The 19,958-nt window shown below is 43.8% G+C and overlaps 1 protein-coding gene across 3 annotated transcripts in view; it reads left to right on the top strand.

Annotated features, from left to right (window-relative positions):
- LOC128406212 (vascular endothelial growth factor receptor kdr-like) overlaps positions 1-19,958 on the top strand; it is a 191,127-nt gene that overhangs the window by 130,499 nt on the left and 40,670 nt on the right. For 2 of the 3 annotated variants that reach the window (XM_053373358.1, XM_053373360.1), the window contains exons 14-21: positions 1,482-1,628; positions 5,794-5,919; positions 6,912-7,018; positions 8,240-8,375; positions 10,494-10,598; positions 14,554-14,670; positions 16,751-16,839; positions 19,602-19,767. In XM_053373358.1, the coding sequence (XP_053229333.1) occupies positions 1,482-1,628; positions 5,794-5,919; positions 6,912-7,018; positions 8,240-8,375; positions 10,494-10,598; positions 14,554-14,670; positions 16,751-16,839; positions 19,602-19,767 (993 nt within the window). The remainder of the gene's footprint in view (positions 1-1,481; positions 1,629-5,793; positions 5,920-6,911; positions 7,019-8,239; positions 8,376-10,493; positions 10,599-14,553; positions 14,671-16,750; positions 16,840-19,601; positions 19,768-19,958) is intronic. The other variant, XM_053373359.1, reaches the window with a different exon arrangement.

Here is a 19,958-nt window from a genome sequence, read left to right as displayed (position 1 = left end):
ATCCCAACAACATTTCAAAGGCAACAGGTCTCTTAATCCTATAAAACCAACATGGTGTGCACCATTAAGACCTGGGTGTGAGAACTAGATGGACTTGATCTGACTCAGCTCTGCCTACTCAGTATGATATCAACCCTGACTGGAGGGCGGGGTGGGACAGGGTGGGAGAGGTATTGCTGCAGTCCGTAGGACACAAGTATCTGGTTGGACACTTTGAGAACAGGATGCTGGGCTAAATGGGTGTCTAACCTGATCCAGCATGGCTCTCATTGTGTTCTTACACCCTTGTGCTGACATTAGAACTGTTTGGGGGACGGACGGCGATCCCGATATTTCAAACAAAAAATTTTATACTGAATAATCTGGTATAAAACTAACAGTTCACATCCACATTTCAAATCCACAAAGTTCACATCTTCACCATACCTTGAAAGCACATTGCTTCCTCTAAATCATCCTGGGATGTGTAGTTTGTTAAAGAGGGCTGGGAATTGTTGCTCTCTGAGCAATAAACTACAGTACCCAAGATTTTCTGGGGGTAAGCCATGTAGTTTACATGTGCTTTAAATATGTATGGTGTAGATATGACCCAAATGAATGCATAAAGGTGATACTATTTGGAGATGGAAAAAGAAAAGAAAACTTTCAAATCTCGACTAGTCTTCTTGAGGAGTGCCAGTTTCAGCTGTTGGCAGGGAGTCCTTGGGGAAGACACCCACTGCTGTTGTTCATTTGCACCTCCCCTCTGGGGCAGAGGAAGAGGCAGGTGAACAAGTAGGTTGCAATGGAAAACATGAGATGCAGGTGCACAGGGCTCTTATCAGTGGGGCTCCTGCTGGGCTTTGGGTCCATGGCAAGTGTCCTGCAATACCAACCCCTGGCACCAGCCATGTTTCTGAGGTTAAAATACAATAGTCGAGGCAGAAAGGATGAAAAGTATAGAAAACTGTGCTAGATGTCTGGCAGTTACTGGTAGGAGAAGTAAATAATGCTTCCTGGCACCTGTCCTTGATACTTCGAGCATATCATACATTAATTTAGGGTGGTGGTCATCTCCACTCTTGTTTTTACAGGACAAAACTGACTCTACATTCTTGTCGCCCCAGTATTTGGCTCAGGACCACCTCCTGTGAGCATGTGATAAAACTGACACCCGGGCTGAATTTGTGGCCTGCGGATGTCCTCTGAGCAAAAGCACTTAGCACATGCTTCAGCCATGTTATCTGCAACCACAAGAGCTACTTTCTGTTATACCATATTCCTCTGAATTTTGGAGGATAGCCTCATCCATCTGTTCGTTCCTAGTTTGGTTGGATTTAAAGCTGTGCTATGTTTTTATTGATGTGATCTTTCTGTATCCTTTCCACTTTCCTTTCTTTTTTTGCTTTCCATGCATTAGAGACTGTGTTGGTATAAGGATGGAAATGCAGGTCTTTGGTGAATATGTGGTCCTTAAAAGTGTTGCTTCCTTATATTTGCAGTTAAGACTGTGCCTTACATTATGGAGAACTTCACAGACTTCGAAGTTAATGTTAGTGGAAAAATTGTTCTGGAGTGCAAAGTGAATGGGACACCCAAACCCACAATTGCTTGGCTGAAAAATGGCTATCCAATTACTCCTGCTTCAGGTGAGCCTCTGTTTCTCCAACCTTTGATTACTGTAGTGGTATTTTCCTTTGATTAACATCAGAGACACACTCACATCTGAAACCTGGAGAACTGCTGCCAGTCAGTGTAGGCAATATGCTGCTCTGCATAGCTCATAACTGGGTTAGAAACATGGCTTACTTAACTTTTAAAAATAAAAGGATAGAGTAGAAAAAAGAGATTTGATCCATTTTTTTAAAAAAGCATTATACAGGGATATATCATAAGCATAAATGTCTCTAGCAAACATTACTAGGTTGTCAAATATACAAGTCATCCTTAGTGCTTTTGCTTGTTAGGGTTGGCAACTTACTAAAACCATGTGTAAAAAATACAAAATGCATTTTAATCATGATAATATGACGAAAGAAAGAAAGAAAGAAAGTAAGTTATCCAGCCCCACCGCTATATAAGAAAGAAATCAAAACAGCAGGTTTCATTCTTTTAACTGCTGGACAACACAGTTAATATTACTCCTGATGTTCTGCTTCTTTTGTCCTCTTGGTCTGAGATGAGGAAATGTTTTCTGTGCAATTGTGATAGTTCTGGGATGCTCAGCATGCTAGCTATAGTGCAGGCCACATCCAGGAACGCACACCTGTTCACTTCAATTCAGATAGTGTCATTGTCCTGATACTGGCAGATTGATGAGAAATCCTGGCTTCATGAGTCTCCCCAATTTAATGAGTGTGGATTGTGTGAAGCATCTGATGGCATGGACTTAACTTACGGCTCATCCATACTTCCAGTTGTTTCATGCCTAGAAAGCACAGGTATGAGTGGCTTTGCCAGTGCCCTGCCACTTTCATCCAGAAAAACTCTGTCTTTAGTGCTAAATTGGAGAAAATGGAAATTCATGCAAAACCTGGTTGCCAGTTGTTCTGTTTCAGCACTAAACTCTGGGTTTTCCCCAGGGCGTGGGGAAAGCAATGGAGCAAATGGAAGTATGGATAAGCCCCATATCATATGCAGTGCAAAATATACTAAGAAGTAACTCAAATGCTGCATTGGCGAGCGAGTCTTAACTGCCCCTTTCATTTTAGCTAGTCTGCCTGACCTTTAGAAAGGGGTGGATGCATGAGAGAAGGAGACATATGGTCATTTGCCCTTCACAATCTTCTTTTTATAGATAAATACTGCTCTGGGGATTGTGTGTGTGTGTGTGTGTGTGTTTTAACAGTTGCTAGCTGAGAGGTATCCATCACAACCATAACCCAGAGAAGGGGTCAGCTTTTCTCCAGTTGAGGCTGAAAACTTGCAGAGCTGATACTAGTATTACTATTATTTTATTTATTTATATCCCACATTTTCCCCAGACAAGGACTCAAGGTAGCTTACAGATGAGATAGAAACAACTAAAAAACAGAAAACCCATTATTAAAAAGCAATTAAAAACTAATAGAATTAAATCTATCTCTATTTCTCATCTATCGACCTATAATCTTTTAAGGATACAGGTTACTGCAATTAAAACATCACAGCACCAGCCCTTTCCTTAAAAAGTCAGTTCCCAAAAGTTCCCAGATTTGTTCAGTACTTGTCCCAGGGCTGGAATAAGGTATGTGTTTTTTAGGGGTAGACCAGCCTCTGTTGGTCTTAGAACATTCATCCTTTAGAGACATTTGCCACCAGTGTCTCAAACTAGGGCTTGATTAATTTGTGTTTTGCAAAGATGCATATTTTTCTCTGCTCCTCATCAGTGGCTGCCCCTGTCTCTTTAATTTTTCTTCTTGGGTTAGGCAGAAAGGGATATATAATTCAGATTAGGCTGTTCTGGGCAGAAACCCTTTACAGCTACTGAAATTTCATAAATAATTCCAGAGGGACAAGCATGTAACTCATCCAGCCAATGGAAACATGAATAAAATATCTGGAGTGGGGGGGACACCTCAGGGTAAATATTTCAGCATTCTGCATGGAAACTTGCACGCAGAGCTTATGTTAACAACAGCCGTATTCACAGGCAGGACACGTTACAGATCTAAACCCTATCCCCCTTCAGTCCCAGTGGGTTTTACCTGCTTGGTGATGATACCTCCTTAGCAAAACAGATTCACTTAGAAATCCTCTGCATCAGCAGGGAAATTAAAGATAGAATGCTTTGCTTGGTGTCTGCACAGGCCGATGGGCTTTTCCATAGTGTGCTTGTAAAAAGCTTCCATTGCCACAAAGAGTGAAGCATGTGAACGCAGAGAGGCCTTCGCTGTTGTAAGGAAATTTGGAAGAGTGGGTCCCACCCACAGCATGATCCCTGTAAGTGGAGGCTGGGGCAACCCAATGTCCGGATGGAGGGGAGGACTTGTGCTCACAGCAGCAGCGTCTCCAGGAGCTGCCAATTTCATTTCATACATTTTAATACCTACCGCTTAATATAACAAAATATCTGAAGGGTTCACACCATGTTACAGTCATAAATTCACTCATCTCCTAACAACTGACACTTACTCCAGCCATTGAGAATCATGCCCACAACCCCCTCTGTAGTCTGTACCTTCTGTACCTTCTGTTTCTTGGTCATGATAAAATATGGCCAAATGTTGAGGTATGACAGACTAAACATATTGTCCCATCTTATTTAGAATGGTCTTTCATTGAAACTACATCTTCTAGAACAGCCATTCCTTCATTGAGTTCTATTAAAGCATGGGTGGCTTATGGGTGGCCCTCCAGATGTTACTTAACTACATAACTGGGTCAGGCCAGTGGTCCATCTAGTTTAGCATTCTGTTCTCACAGTGGCCAACCAGTTACCTGTGGGAAACCTACAAGCAGGACCTGAGCACAACAGCCCTCTCCCCTCCTGCATTTTCCAGCAACTGGTATTCGAAAGTATTGCTGTCTGCAGCTGTGAAGTCAGAGCATACCCACCATGGCTGGAGGACCATGAATTCGTCTAATCATCTTTTAAAGTCAGCTAGGTTGGTGGGCATCATTGCCTCCTGTGAGAGCCAGTTCCATAGTTTAACTATGCACTGCATAAAGAAGTACTTCCGTCTATTTGTCCTGAATCTTCCAACATTCAGCCTCACTGGGTTTTCACGAGTTGTAGTAATATGAGGGAGGAAGAAAAACTCTTGATCCACTTTTTCCATTCCAAGCATAATTTTTAAACTTCTGTCACCTCACCTCTTACTTACCTTTTTTCTCAACTAAAAGGACCCAGACTATAACTTTCATAGTACCTGATCGGTGGCCATGCTGGCTGCAACTGGTTGGAGTTGTAGTTCAGCTGGTGGGAGTTGTAGTTCAGCTAGCCTGGCTCTGAGAGCCTCATGCATCTTAACGTTTTTAGGTGTGTATCCAAATGGTTGCTTTTCAGAGTGCATCAGAACGCACTGAGAAAGTGGCAAACAAAAATATCCTTTTACTCCAGGGGGTGGGGCGGGGAACTAAGTATTTTGTATTTATTTAATCCTATTTGCAAATCACTTCCTATAAAAAGCTCAGAGTGATTTTAACAAGAAAAAACAAAGAAACTACAATAACAATTAAAGAACAATTCCATATATAACAACAATTTAAACACAATTTTGTATATAAAAGCAATTTCACATCCATTACAGATTGCAATAGATTGGCAAAGAATTCCTGAATCCCAATTTTCTAACCATAGCTGCAGCAAAATGACTCCTCTGCTGCTCTAAATTATGCTGCCAAAACGAAGAAAACTTGGAATGGATTTTTGTGTGGAAGGACTAGGAGCTCAGTTTCATTTTGAGATTCAAAACAAATTCCTGAGCTCTCTTCTTCAATTTGGTGCTTTTTTTCAGCAGGCTCCTGCAAGCCTGAGGCCTATTTTATGCCTTAGATGTAGTACAAATTGTGGGTTGGGGGTGAGGGGAGAGCAGGCCTCATATGATCCTGTACCCAATACATCCAGTTAACAGGGTTTCAGAAAGCTGAGAGAGCAAAACTCTTCCTGATATGCTGGAGAGCTGCTGCCGGTCAGAGCAGACGGCCCTGAGCAAGATGATCTATTGGTGTGACCCAGAATAAGGCAGCTCCCTTTGATTTCATGTTCCTTTACGCTGCCAGGCACTTTTGTGTGATGTTGCCAGCAAACTCTAGATGCCAATTATATGTTGAAAATTCTTCCATGAAAACACTCTAGTACGTGCTAAAACTACTTTTCAATCCATCCCTCAGGAATTTCCATGGAAAACAACACCCTGGTGATTGAGCGAGTGAAAAAGGACGATGAGGGTCACTATAAGTGCAAGGCCATCAATGAAATGGGCCAAGACAGCACCCAGGCATTTATTAAAATAGAAGGTGAGATTGCAAGAGGAAAAAAACCTTTGACAGGCTCAGTCAAACATTGTAAAGATACCCTAGATAAGCTGCAGTGAGGATGAGCTGGGGCCTGCAACAAAATGTTGCGGAATATCCTAGCCTCCTAGCAGCAGTGCTTCTGGTCATTCGTACCAGCCAGATATGCTCTCTTCCAGGTATTCCAGTCCACCCCCACCCAACACACATATTCTCACACAGGTGTTCTGGATCACTCTACTTCCTCATGCCCTCCATAATGTAGCTATTGAGCATGCCCAGTCTTCATTGGGCTGTTTTTCATTGCTTTTGTTTCTTGCTCCATTGGTTTATTTAGGATGCAATCCTGTGGCCCCTGGAAGGGTGACCCAGAGGCCATAGGATACAATAGAGCATCTGCTGTCCCTTAGTGATGCAGAAACCTCCAATATACTGGCCCAACCAGTATCAGAGTCCAAAAGCGGTGTCTCTTAGTTTCCATTTCCAAGAACATAGGAAGAGCCTCTGCTGGATCAGGCCTGTGACCCATCTAGTCCAGCATCCTGTTCTCACAGTGGCTAAACAGATGCCTGTGGGGAACCAGCAAGCAGGATTCAAGCACAAGAGCACTCTCCCTTCCTGTGGTTTTCAGCAATTGCTATTCAGAAGATTTGATGCCTCCAACTGTGGAGGCAGAGTACAGCCATCACACGCCTAGTAGTCATCAATAATCCCAGTACCCCAACACACATACCTTCCCTGCAAACTGAGAAGTAATTTAAATTGCCACCTACAGTGTTCCACCACTGTATGAAAGTGACTCCAAGCAACATCCAATCTAGCCATCTGAAATCAATCCCTTGGTTTGCTACACGAATGACCATTTTAATTTTACAAGGTGTTCTTTTTAGTTACCTGCAGCATTGTGTCTGAACACATGTGTGGTTTCTGGAATGTTGTGCATAGTGCCATGGGAAAGACTTTGCTCTGAGTGAATCTTGCATTTCTTTTTCCAGGCTCCGAGGAAAAGTCCAACATTGAAGTAATCATTTTGGTTTGCACTGGTTTAGCAGCCACCCTCTTCTGGCTCCTCCTCACCCTCTTCATACGGAAACTGAGAAAAGTAAGAGGATCTCTGAAATGTTCTAGGCTTTTCTTTTAGATACCAAAATTGTTCCGAACAGGAATAGGCAGCTATTCTGCAGATAATGATCTGTGGCAGGGGTGGGAAATCTCAGGCCTTGGGGTGGAATACGGCCCTCCAACCCTCTCCACCTGGCCCTTGAGATTCTCCCTAGGCCATCCTCCTTACTGGCACTGTTCTGTGACCTCCTTGAGTGCTTTTGCCTAGCTAGAACATGTCCTTCAACTCTGGTGATGGAGAGATGCCTGTGGGTGTAGAAACCTCCAACTTTTGTGAGAGCCTACTGTACATAGATATGAGCCACAGCTGTTGCTGCACCCCCTGCTGGCATTCCTCCCCCCTCCCAGGGTGCCTGTTACAGAATGCAGTCATCGGGATGAGAAGTGCTCCCTGCATCTGGCCTGGGTTTTTGTTTGGGGTCAGAGTATCTGAAGAGCTGTCTATTCCCCTGTGAACCTGCCCCTTTTCTGAAACCGCCATCTGACACACAGCTCCCAATATTTACACCTCCAAAGAGCAGACAGATGGTGATTGGGACAGGACCTTTTCTGTGGTGGCACACTTATGAAATACATTCCTCAGATAGATTTGTTTGGCGGCAAATTTACTGACTTTTAGCTTTCATGGTTAAAACATTTTTATTCTCGCATGCATTGGGTTGCCAATCAGCATGGCTTCTTTATGTGTGCCCCAAATCAATAGCAGGGTGTTGGACTTGATGACCCTATGGGCCCTTTCTAACTCCACAGTTCTATGATTCTAATATTGGTTTTTCAGCTAAGTATGTTTATTGGGGGTTTTTAAATAAAAAAAATCGTTGTATTTTTATTTAATATTTATTAATAGTATATAATATATTAAATGATATATTTCTAATCATCACCATTGTTATTGTCATTATCTTAAATATTTAATCATCATTTCAAATATTTAACCTTCTCAGTTATTTAATCTAATATTTATTGAGCATATTAAAAAAGTCATCTCTGGTTACTTGCCTGGAGATGTATTTATTTAAACTTTGCCAGGTGCGACTAAGTGAATGCCTATCTATATTTATAAGTCTGTGCTCAAGCGAAGCCAAGTTTTTGGACCAGTCGTGTGCTCCTTTTGTTAGACTCCCTCTCCTTTAGTTTCGGATCCAGCAGCCATTTGCCACATTAACTGGGGATTCCCACCCCCCACCTCCGTTCTTTGCAGCCAGATGCCACAGATATTAAAACAGGATACTTGTCAATCATAATGGATCCTGAGGAGATGCCACTTGATGAGCAGTGTGAGCGTCTCCCATATGACAGCAGCAAGTGGGAATTCCCAAGGGACCGTCTGCGGCTGGGTAAGTGATATGTATCATGTCAAGCTTCAGAAGCAGGAGCTTGAGCATTCTGAGAACCACAGCCTAGGTCAGGAGTGGATAGATTTCATGCTTGTAGGACACACTTTTGCCAGAACCCCAAGGTCCACCAGTCAGAGCTGTGTGCAGAAGTGTGGCCAGGGGTGGGGGAAATACTTCTGAGCACATGCTCAGCCCAGGGGTTTTATTTCACTACCAGAAGTGACCTCACAGTCCTGTAAAACATAAATGTTCTCCTGATTTCCTTGCTCCTCGTTTCATTTCTCCTCGCCCTTACATTGCAGGGGGTTGGACTAGATTGGAAGGGGTATGTCCCTTCCAACTCCACAATTTTATGCTTCTATCTCAGCAGTGCAATTTAGAAAAGGGGGACGTTTTTCATGTTGCCACTGTTAAGTAATGGGGAGTCAGAAACACTTGGTAGTCTACTGCAAATCACTCAGATACCTACTGCTAGATCCCAATCTACCTTCTGCTGATACCTTGGTTAGATATGATATTCTCATATGGTGGTTTTCAAATTTTCACCCTTCAAGTAACTGCTTTCCATATTGATTTTTCAGCTACAGGACCCCAAGATGGTATAAAAGGATTTGACTGGGCCATCATATAAGCAGGAATAGCCAAAGCAGTGTCTTCCAGATATTGCTAGACTACAATTCACATAATCCCTGACATGCTGGCTGGGCTGATGAGAATTGCAGTCCAACAACATATTGAGGGCACAATGTTGACTAAACTTGGTCTACAGTGTGCTCTGAGTTCCATGCGAAGCCTAGTCCAAATCTGTCAAGCCTTTTCATTGCTCTGAAGTAATTGAATATACACCCAAGAATGCACCCCTCCACAGCTAATGAATCTTGGAAGAGGGTTGGTAGAGGCAGGCAAGCTGTCTTTCAAGGAAACTTGTCCACATTACTAGTATTTGCATTGAGGAATCTTGAATTACAGATGCTGTTTTAGAAGCCACTGTTCCTGGTAGGCATGTTGACCAACTTGATGGCTCCCAATTTAGTCCATCATCTTTGCAGGAACTGATGGGTTCATTAAAGCAGGGGATGTGCTGGCCACCATAGAAATATGCTTCAAAGCATCTTCAAACTCAGCTCTGCAGAAGAAATGTCATTGCCTCTATCAAGCAAGCGCCCTCAGCTGAGGCATAGCAGAGAATTATTTTTCTTGCAGGTTTTTCATGAGAGCAATAATTTGTGGTGCAATGAATGTAGAGGAAAACAGACCTCAGAATTTATCCCAGTTTAACAATCCGCACTGTAGAAAAATTCACGATTAACAAAGCACATTTTTTGCAAGGTTGTCTGAATGCAACCTGAATTCTGGAATAACTGCACTCTTGAGAGCTAACTCCTACCCTGTCTATTATCTCTGCAATGTATGTTCCCTCTGATGATTTTTTTAATAGAAAAAAATCTTACATCACATATGTCCAGTGCTTTTTTTCTGGAGGGACGCGGGGGGGGGGGCGCATACCCCTAAACATTTTTTAAAAGAAAAAAAGCACTACATATGTCCATAAACTTTGCTTAGTTTATGCACATGTTCTGGAGTGATATGGGCCTTTGATGGATTTCTGGTGGCTGCTGCATGTGACCAAGACTCCAATGTTTTGCTCTTCTTGAACAGCAAGCAGTGCATGTTTCTCTTGTATCCAGGGCTGTGTGTATGCATGTCAATTCTGTGCAGTTGCAAAAAAGGCACAGATTGTGGTCTTGAGAGTAGAATTCAGCTTCCTTAAACTCTTAGTTTTTGTTTAAAGATAATAAAGCAAGTTTATCTGAAATGGTAATCCTGGGGGTGAGGGTTTGTTCCCTGCATAGACCCTAGTTCTACCCCAAGATTAGCAGAAGAAGGAAAAGCAAAATGAACTGTGCTGAATAAGTGGGATTATGCAAAGCTGTTCAGTTTTGCATAATTTATTCAGGTCGATGAATGCAGTATTTCTTGGCGCAGAATTCAGGTTACCGTGATATAGTTTTGTTCTAGGTTTTTTTTCCTTTGCACATACTACACACAGCCTTGCTTCTGTCGGATGCAAACTGTTGACGGTTCTGCCTGGCTCACTCTTTCCTCTTGCTTCTCTAGGTAAAACTCTGGGTCATGGTGCTTTTGGGAAAGTGGTGGAGGCATCTGCTTTTGGCATAGATAAATCTTCAACCTGCAAAACTGTTGCTGTTAAAATGCTTAAAGGTACACTTCTCTTAGAATCTCAGAAGGCATATGGCCAAACCAGTTCTCCGTTGCTGGCTGATTTTCCACATGATGGGACCACTGCTGAAAATGGTAGCCCTGTGTTGCTCTTCACTCCTTCTCCGCATTACCAGAAACGTGGAGCCACTGTTGGAAACAGGAGATTAGCACTGACTTCCTCCCTCCCTCTCTCTTACCCTTGTGCTGACATCACTGCATTGTGTGTCTTCACAGCCCCGTCTGTGAATTATGTGAAATAGGGGATGGGAAAATGCAGTGTGGTGATGTCCACACCAGGGACCAGGTCTGGGGTCAGCACTCCTGGACAACTGCTGGAACCCCAGCACCACAGCTGGGGCCACTGGGGCTAAAGGGATAGGTCTGCATGCTGTATCTTAAATTTCCCATAAATCCCCTGATATAGAATTGCACTGTAATAAATTAAATGGCAACTTCCAGCAGGGCGGAGTGACACTATGTTGAGACAAGGTGGAAACTGCCCTTGCCACCAGAGAAGCCCAAGGCTGGGGTCCCACCAACATGAGAGGGCCCAACAGAGGTTGCTTTGCTGAGAGTCGTCTCAGATATGGAGCAGGCCCCTCTTAGAGATCCCAGGACCTTTCCTTGAACATTCAGCGGGATTTTAGAGGAAACATCCACCTGCAGTGTTCCAACTTATATAGTGTCAACTAATTGTGGGGGCAATTGTACCCATCTGGCAACCTACCCATTTGGTCAGTGAGGTGCAAACTTGTGCTTGCCTTCTAGTGCTTTGGACAGCAAGTGCAAAGGGCCCTGGAAAACTGACCAGCACTATCGATCCTTATTTGGTAAAATGTAAATAAATATCTAACATAATGAAATGACTTTAAATATATTAAATTTGATATATTTTGGTTCTGGCTGTCCTTAACGGATTGTACAGTTAGGCCAACCCTCACCTCAGTATCTCTGGGCTGTATCCAAATCTTGCTTGTTTTTATGTTGCGCAAAAGAGGAATCAATGCAAGAGCAGCACTAGAAGAAGCTCGTTTTTCACAGATGTGCAACAAAGTTATCAGCAACCTGCTTGTGCATTCTCTTGTGTGACATATGCACCAGCAGGATTATTACTGCTGAGTGAGTTTAACTTATTGCTACATTGCAGGCCCATGCAGAGCTTGTCTGAGGCCTGGGGTGGGGGTCTTGTTAAAATAAAATCAAACAGAAAAGCTGCCGGTCCTGGTGGGCCCCCCAGCCAGTTTAGCTCTCTGAGGCCCAGGGCAAATATACCCAGCTGTCCCCTGCCTGCACAGATTGGATACAACCCTCTGGCTCCAGAGCTGTTTCATGAAGAAAAGTGGGAAGACGTCAGACGTAAGAAGGGAGGGAGGAGAACTCAAGGTGCACAAGAGAGAGACAGAAAGTAATTCATTCAAAATGAGTTCAGCTAGAACAAAACAAAACAAATAAATAAATAAATAAATGTGCACCTGAGGTACTCTTCCATTCCTTTTGCCTACAGATCTGATCCCAGAGCTACTTGAGGAAGAGCTGTAGTTCATTGGCAGAACATCGGATTTGCATGTAAAAGGTCCCAGGCAGCAGCATAGCATGGGAGGCAGCAGCATAGCATGGGAGGAGCCATGGGGGCCATGGCCCTTGGCGCACAATCTGGGAGGGGCACGAACCAGGCGCCCTCCCGAGATCCCCCTTGCACCCTGCCAGTGGCAGGGGCTGGAGAGTATGTAGGGTGAAGATCACCCTCTGCATGTTCTGCTCCCGCCTGGTGGGCCCAGCTGCAGCTCCCCCTTCCCAGGGTCAATCCTGAGCAAGAAGCAGAGAGTGGCTGTGGTGCCCAGCACACCCAGCCTCAACTCCTCCTTCCCCAGGTCAGGAAGGAGAGCAGCTACAAAGCACCCAGCCAAGGCTCCGCCTTCCTTGGGTCAAGACTGACCTGGGGGCAGAGAGCAGCTCCCTCCACGCCCCACTCCTTTTGGGGGTGTGCCCCGTACACACGACCCAGGCATTATTTACCTACACCCCCAGGTCCCAGGTTCAATCCCTCCCATCTCCAGGTAGGGCTGGGAAGAGATTCCTGGTCTGAAACCTGAAATAGTCACTGCTAGTCAGTGTTGAGCAAGTTGGACAGTGCAGCCCCACCACCTTTGTTGTAAGCTTTCCTGCCAGTGACTACAGACAATGTGGACTTCATGGGAACAATTTGTCAGCTGCACAGTGGCTGTCTACACAGAGGGAATAACATGTGAACTCTACACTCAGCCATCGATGCAGCCTTGAATTCCTAGCATAAATGGAGTGACAGCCTCCATTAGAAAGTAGGTTGTGGGGGAAGGAGAGCATAGAACATAATGGAATTTGATTGTCTGAAACGGGATATAAACCTTTGATCCCAGCCCTTGGGGATGGAGAGAAGTTCAGGGGCCTGAAAGTGAGTGGTGCCAAGAGCAAATTAAGGGCAATAGGCTTACCATGTTTAAAACAATGGAATATGTTTCTTATCCAAAGCTTGGGCCATATGGTACCTCCTAATGACATTTACATATCAGAAACTTGATGAACAAACAAATCATCTGTCAGGTTATACATTATAAAAATATTTTAGTTGCACTTTTAAATATTTTTGGAACTGTGCATTTGCCTAATTATGCAAATGATTCTTTCATTCCCTATCCACTAGTTCTGGTGTTAGTTCAGTGCCTCTTTTGCTTTTGAATCTCCCCCTACACCTTGGTATAGCTTTCCCCAATCTGTGGGTGTCCAGGTGTTCCTGGACTATAACTCCCATCATCCCTGACCATTGGCCATGCTGGCTAGGACGGATGGTAGTCCAAAATGACTGGGGGGAGGGGCACCAAGTTGTGGGATGCTTCTCTAGCTCAACCATCACAATCTTCTGCCTCCTCTCCTAGGCACCCAACCCCTTTAAATGTTGAACTTCCTCCCAAGGCTATCTGGATGGGCACCTTTGCACTGTGCTGCACATTATTTTCAGGTCTCCGTCAAGGGTTAGTTCTGACAACAAACAGCTTTTCAGGCAGTTCCCACAGCAGAGCATAGGTGGGAAAATGTCATATTGCAATTCACCATCCATGTGGATTGTGCAGGAAACATCTCTGGGAAAGGCACTGGATTCTTGACAGCCAGCGTCCACAAAGCTTTCCTAAAAGTCCACTTTGGTCTTTTGCAAGATGCTGAGTGGTTTGGTGATGATACTTTGTGTTGCCAGGTTATTAGCATACACTGTATTAGAGAAAACCTTCCCTAACTGGTGTCCTCCAGATTTCCAACCTGGTGCCTGCTAGGCCCTACCCTAGTCTTGTGACTGTAATTTGTTTTACACTGTTACTTAATATTGTGATTTAAATGACTGAAAACTGCTCTGGGACCTTATAGTGAATGGCGAGTAATAAACTGAAATAATAACAAGAAGTAGAAGAATAGCTCCACGTTTTGGACTGCCCCTCCCAGGAGCATTTGTGCTGACTGGGGATGATGGGAGTTACAGCCCAAAACATCTGAAGGGCACCCAACTGGGGAAGATGTTCTTAGAACTTCAAAAGCCTCCCTTCTCCCTGTAACTGGCAGCACAGAGACATTTCATCAGCTGCAGCTCTTTCAACCTCTAGCAGGAAATGTGGAGAGGAAGAGTTCCTGCAGGGCAGTTAACTCCCCCCACTAACACCCCAACTCCACAGATAAAAGAGAAGTTACTCTGAGGACTTGATGTTGTAAGGGCCAAGGCAGGACGTTTGGGTGGAAGACATTCCGAATCTAATGAGAATAAATAATAAGACACACACACACACAAAGCAACCTGGGAGGGCTTTATTCATTTCCTTTCCACTATGGTGGTTGGTGGTGTTTTGCTTCCGTTTTGAGTATAAACAGGATTTTCCACCCACGTTGACAATATCCTGTTGTGTCAAGATGGCTCTGTCCTGTTTATCTCAAGCAGAGTGCTCAACGACCAACGAGCGCAAGGCTTTGATGTCTGAACTGAAGATCCTTATTCATATTGGACACCACCTGAATGTCGTCAACCTGTTGGGTGCCTGCACCAAGCCAGGAGGTGAGCCACTACAATCTTTTTCTTTTACTCAGATCTGTTTCTGTAAGGGAAAAACAACTCACATCACAAGTGATCTGATCCAAGACATGGCCAAAAAGCAAACTTCTCCATAGATGCAAATTCTAAATATTACCCAGAATGATGTGACAGAATTCTGAAGTGTGTTGCTTTAGAGTGCAGAGCAGGTCATGCTTTTGAGCTATCTTCTCACACATATGGCACCCTGCATATAATAAGTGAGCAAATCAGGGAGGCAGTTATGTTAAAAATATCTATGTGAGGTGCTTGTTTTCCATCAATAGGAAAAGTAGGGGGGTGGGGGGAAAGGGAGTTCAAAAGTGCAATCCACAGTCTGAAGTGGTACAGCTAATAGTTCTACCACCTCATTCTGCACAATGTGTGTAGCACCTCTTGGGACTATTATACCTCCCCCATTAACCTTACACCCAGATCCACCAGACCTGACCAACAGATCCCTATTCTACTAAAAATCACCAGGCCCCACCTCTGACACACCATGACTTACTCCTAGTCCACCCACTGACCAATTTCTGCCAACACTCACTGAGGAAGTTGGAAACTTTACAAAAATTTTGTGGGCAGGGCAAACGTGTGTGTGTGTGTGTGTGAGAGAGAGAGAGAGAGAGAGAGAGAGAGAGAGAGAGAGAGAGAGTTTACACATGAATGGAAGGGAACCTATTGTGAGGGGCCTGAGTTCACAGACTTTCTTGAAGCTTTGAGAGTACCACTGGATTTGCTCACCCCCCGCAGAATAGTTTACTGGGTCATGAGAATCCTCTTGGTGTACCTTTTATAAGCTAGCTGTAGTGAACGCAAACATTCAGCTTTCTGAGTATTCAGATATGTAATTGTAGCTCTTACATGTTGGAGAAGGTTTCTAGACATTGAAAGGCTGATTGCTTGAGATGGCTATTAATGGCTCGTTCCATGTGGTCTAACCCCATTTGTTCATATTTTCTGGCATTTCTGAGGTATTTTTTCTTGCTGTTATTTTTATACATCAGACACAGAATACAAGCTGATGGCTTCAAAATGATGCTGTCTGATTCTCACTATAATACAAAGGGAATTGCTTAAAACATTGTACTGTGTCTTGGAACACCAACAGCAATTATAGCAAACTAAACAATACTTAGTGGGCTCCCCAAATACAGAAGAAACATGCTGGCAGATGGGTGTGATTCAAGAGCAATTGTTTTTTGACATGCTTCCATTCCTGGAGTTTCACATCCAGATGTACAACAACAAAATGTATGGAGGTCAAGCTAGATGACAGAATGTAAACAAAATTCAATCGTGACTGTATAAAGAGAGTCAGAGAGATGGAAAGGCACGTAATCACAGGGACAATCTGTGTTTTTATTGAGGGTTTATAGGGATGGGTGACTCTGTCCATTTTGTGTTCACTCAGTTTCTCATGTTTCCGCCCATCAGTTCAGCTCATCCCATTTCCACACCAATTTGCTAACGCAAAAATGGCTTCCACCTCCAAAAGATCAGAAAAAGAAAAGTATCAGAAATATAAGCTTGTGCAAATAATGATAATAATCATTAGCAATAGCAATTAAGATACTAATAATGATGATTATGCCTCTGCAGTATGCTCCCCCCACCATGCTCAAGAACTTAGGAACAATCCCTGGACCCTTCTGTGGGGCAGGCAGCAGGAAAAATATAATGAAACTGGGCTCTGCCCCCCTCCCAAAAAAACCCAGCAAGAAGTTGGGAACAATTCCTGGTGTGAGGCAGGCAGCATGAACAAGAAAGGCTTGCCATATCCCTCGGCATCTTACCTCTTCTCCCCATCTTCTTTCTACGTGGCCTGAAGAGGTTTGGGGATTTCTTGATCTGGGCCTTGGTCTGAAAAAGATTCCCTACCCCGACTTAGAGCCTGGTAACTTCCTTACACCAGATCACCATTTGCCCCTGAATCTGTAGTTCTTTTATCTGCATCTCATTTCCCATCAGAAATCCAACAGGGATGTTCTCTTAAACATGACGATTCCTACATCCTTTATATGTGGTCATGTTAGAAACTTTTCTTTGATCATTTTTGCAGGTCCTTTGATGGTCATTGTAGAATACTGCAAGTACGGAAATCTGTCTAATTACCTACGAGGAAAACGAGGAGACTTCATCGCATGCAAGGTAAGATGAATATCTGACCTCTGAGGCATATGAAATTGGCTGTCCTTTAAAAGGCCATTTGTTTGTTTCCTACCAAAAGCCCGGATAAATTCTGTTTTGCCCTCTTCCTGACACCAAGTGAAAGAAGGAGAACTGAGGAGAAACAGGCCCTAGGAATGGTTGGGTGGAGACAGGCATGGCATTCCGAAGCTGCAGTCCTCTGCATGTTTTCCTGAAGTAAGAATTCAATGGTACTTTCTCCCAAGTATCTGTGCATAGGATTACACTGTCCAAGCAGCAGATGCAGCCTGATTTGAGCTCTGCTTAAGTTTTTCTCTCCTGAGGAAGTCTGAAAAAAATGAGAGGAAGGCTGGTTGTGTCTTTTCAGAAAGTAAAGGTGACTCACTGGTAGAGTATGTCATCTGAATGCAGAAGGACCCAGGTTAAATCCCTGGCTTCTCCAGATAGACCTTGAAAGGATCCCTTTCTGAAACCCTAGAGAGCTGCATAGATAGATAGACCAATGGCCTGATTCACTATAAGGTAGTTCTTAAAAGCTGACTCTGCAGGTTTTGTGGACACCTAAAGACCATTTCTTCTGCAGAGCAAGTGTGCCTTAAATGTTTTGAATGTTTTTTGGGAGGGAGGTGTAAGGTAAACTTTCAATGTGTACATAATACAATGTACAGGTACCACTTAATGAAACAAAACAGGTAGGCAGCCCACCTCAGACACGATGTATGTTTGTCCCATGAGTAGCAAGAACCACTGTGAGTGCTTATAAAATTCTGAGCCTGTCTTTAATATTTGTTTCCCTGCCAGCATCTAAGACAGCATCAGCTATGTATATTCTTTTGGGTGTATTGTTCAAATTCCATCACAGCCTTATCTACTAGGGGGTGCATGAGATTTGCACTGCACTTTCTAAACTCAGGTCCAGGTTTTTCAGGTCTACTTCTGAGCAGGGTTTCATTTTTGGTACCGGCATTTTCACCAGGGAAACCTGTGTTTTACTGCTGAATCAGAGTACAGTGGTACCTCGGGTTACAAGAACGGACCTCCAGAACAAATTAAGTTCATAACCAGAGGTACCACTGTAAATAGCAATCCTCAGAAAACCAAATTGCTGTTTGCTCCTGTTCAGCAATAAAACATGGGTTTTCACGGGAAAAGCACCAGGACAAAAAGAAACTAGACACAGACATGGAAAACCCAGACCTGTGACTAGAATGTGCAGAAGAAAGAGAAGTGTTGAGCCACATGTCTCCATGGTTTTTTTCCCTCCATGGGATGGCATTTATGCTCTAAATCAAACCATATTTATGGAAAAAAAACCGCACACTAAATAACCATTCACTTTTTAAAAATGGTTCTAAGCACACAGAAACTCCCATTTCTGAAGAGCAGAAAGAAGGGATGGGGCACCTTTGGTCTTCCAGGTGTTGTTGGGACTCCAGCTCCCATCAGACTCAGCCAGCATGGTCAGGGGGTGATGGCTGCTAGTGTCCAGCAGCATTTGTATAACTACAGGTTCCCCATCGCTGCTCTAAGAAATCGAGTCCAGTGTGCTGGGAAGATAGCAGTGAGTTACAGGGTTCTTTATTATTTTTAGTTTAGGGGAGGGGGCGACATGTTTATGATTAGCTCGAAGTGATCTCACATTCGTGCATAGAAAGCACTGATGATCTTCTTTCCATAAGCATTACCACACATTGACAGAAATCTCTGGCTGTCTATTAGACACCAGACCAATTCTGAAGTCTTGTTACTTACATATAAAACCATAAACAACTAGGCTACCTGAAAGACTGGCTTTCCCTCCCTTGCCCAGTAAGGGCATAAAGACCAATAAATGGAACCCTGTTTGTCGTTTTGTGGTCAGATGATTATTGGTAAGGTAGAAGCAGGCTTTTTCACTGGTGATTTGGAGAGCAGTTTTCTTTTCTTTTTAGGGTCTCACTGTACCACTAGAGAGAGAGAGCACCAATTCGCTGAAGAATTTGAGTGTCATGAAAGGGGATAAGATTGCTAGCTGGTTTAATTTATTATTGTGGTTTAGCTATGATTATTTTCCAGGGGGAAAGAACATAACCAGCCTTCAATCACTTTGACTATGGGATGGGTTGCTATTTACTGTTTCACCTCAACAGGGCTGGTGTCAAAGCCCAACTTGAGGTCCCACACCCAGCAGAGAGCCACTGGCAAGGGCCCCCTGGACTGACTTCAGTGAGGAGGTAGACTCATGGAGGGAATGGGCCCATGAATGGTGTCTTGCTCAAGCCCCCCCCCCCCCCGTGAAACCACCTCAGGCATAAGAACCAATGAAAAGCTTGCTGGATCAGATCAGTGACTCATCTAGTCCAGCAACCTATTCTCACAGTGGCCAACCAGATAGTTATTGGAAACCTGCAAACAGGACCCAAGCCCAGTGTCCCAATGGGAAGCTGGCAAGCAAGATTTGAGCATAAGAGTGCTCTCCTCTTGTAGTATCCAGTACCTGGTGTTCAGAAGCATTGCTGCCTCCCAACTGTAGAGGAAGAGCATAGCCATAGTGGCTAGTAGTTATCAGGAGTATTAGCCTTCTGCATGCATTTGTCCAATCCTCTTTTAAAGCCACCTATTGCTATCACTTCCTCCTGTGGAAGCCAGCTGCATAGTTTAACTATGAGCTGCAAAATGGCAGGAACATATACTGATCCAGCTATACATTAGGGTGTGATGACTGCTGGGAATGGAGAAAGACAGAGAGAAAAAGAGCTTCTTTGGGTCTTTCTTTCCTCCAGCCTCACGAAAATCCAGACCCTGCAGAGAAAGAGCTGGAAGCATACATCAGTGATTTAACAGAACTGATCAAGAGGCGCCTGGAGAGCGTGGCTAGCACAGGAAGCTCTGCAAGCTCAGGATTCATTGAAGACAAGAGTTATACAGACTCAGAAGAAGAGGAGGAAGGTAAATATATTGCTTATTTATCTGATTGTTTCTTGCATTTATAACCCACCTTTTTCTCCAAGGAGCTCAGGTTCGTTAGCCACCCTCTGCCCCTAATATTCTAGTATCATAGAGAACAGTTCTCCCTATCTACTCTCTCTGTCATATTCATTAATTTGTATACCTGTACTATAACCCCTTTAGTTGTATTT

The sequence above is a fragment of the Podarcis raffonei genome, chromosome Z (assembly GCF_027172205.1).
Source record: "Podarcis raffonei isolate rPodRaf1 chromosome Z, rPodRaf1.pri, whole genome shotgun sequence".
In the NCBI taxonomy this organism is placed as follows: Eukaryota; Metazoa; Chordata; class Lepidosauria; order Squamata; family Lacertidae; genus Podarcis; species Podarcis raffonei.
The sequence above is the reverse complement of the archived record's forward strand: the minus strand, read 5'-3'. Positions and strand labels throughout refer to the sequence as shown.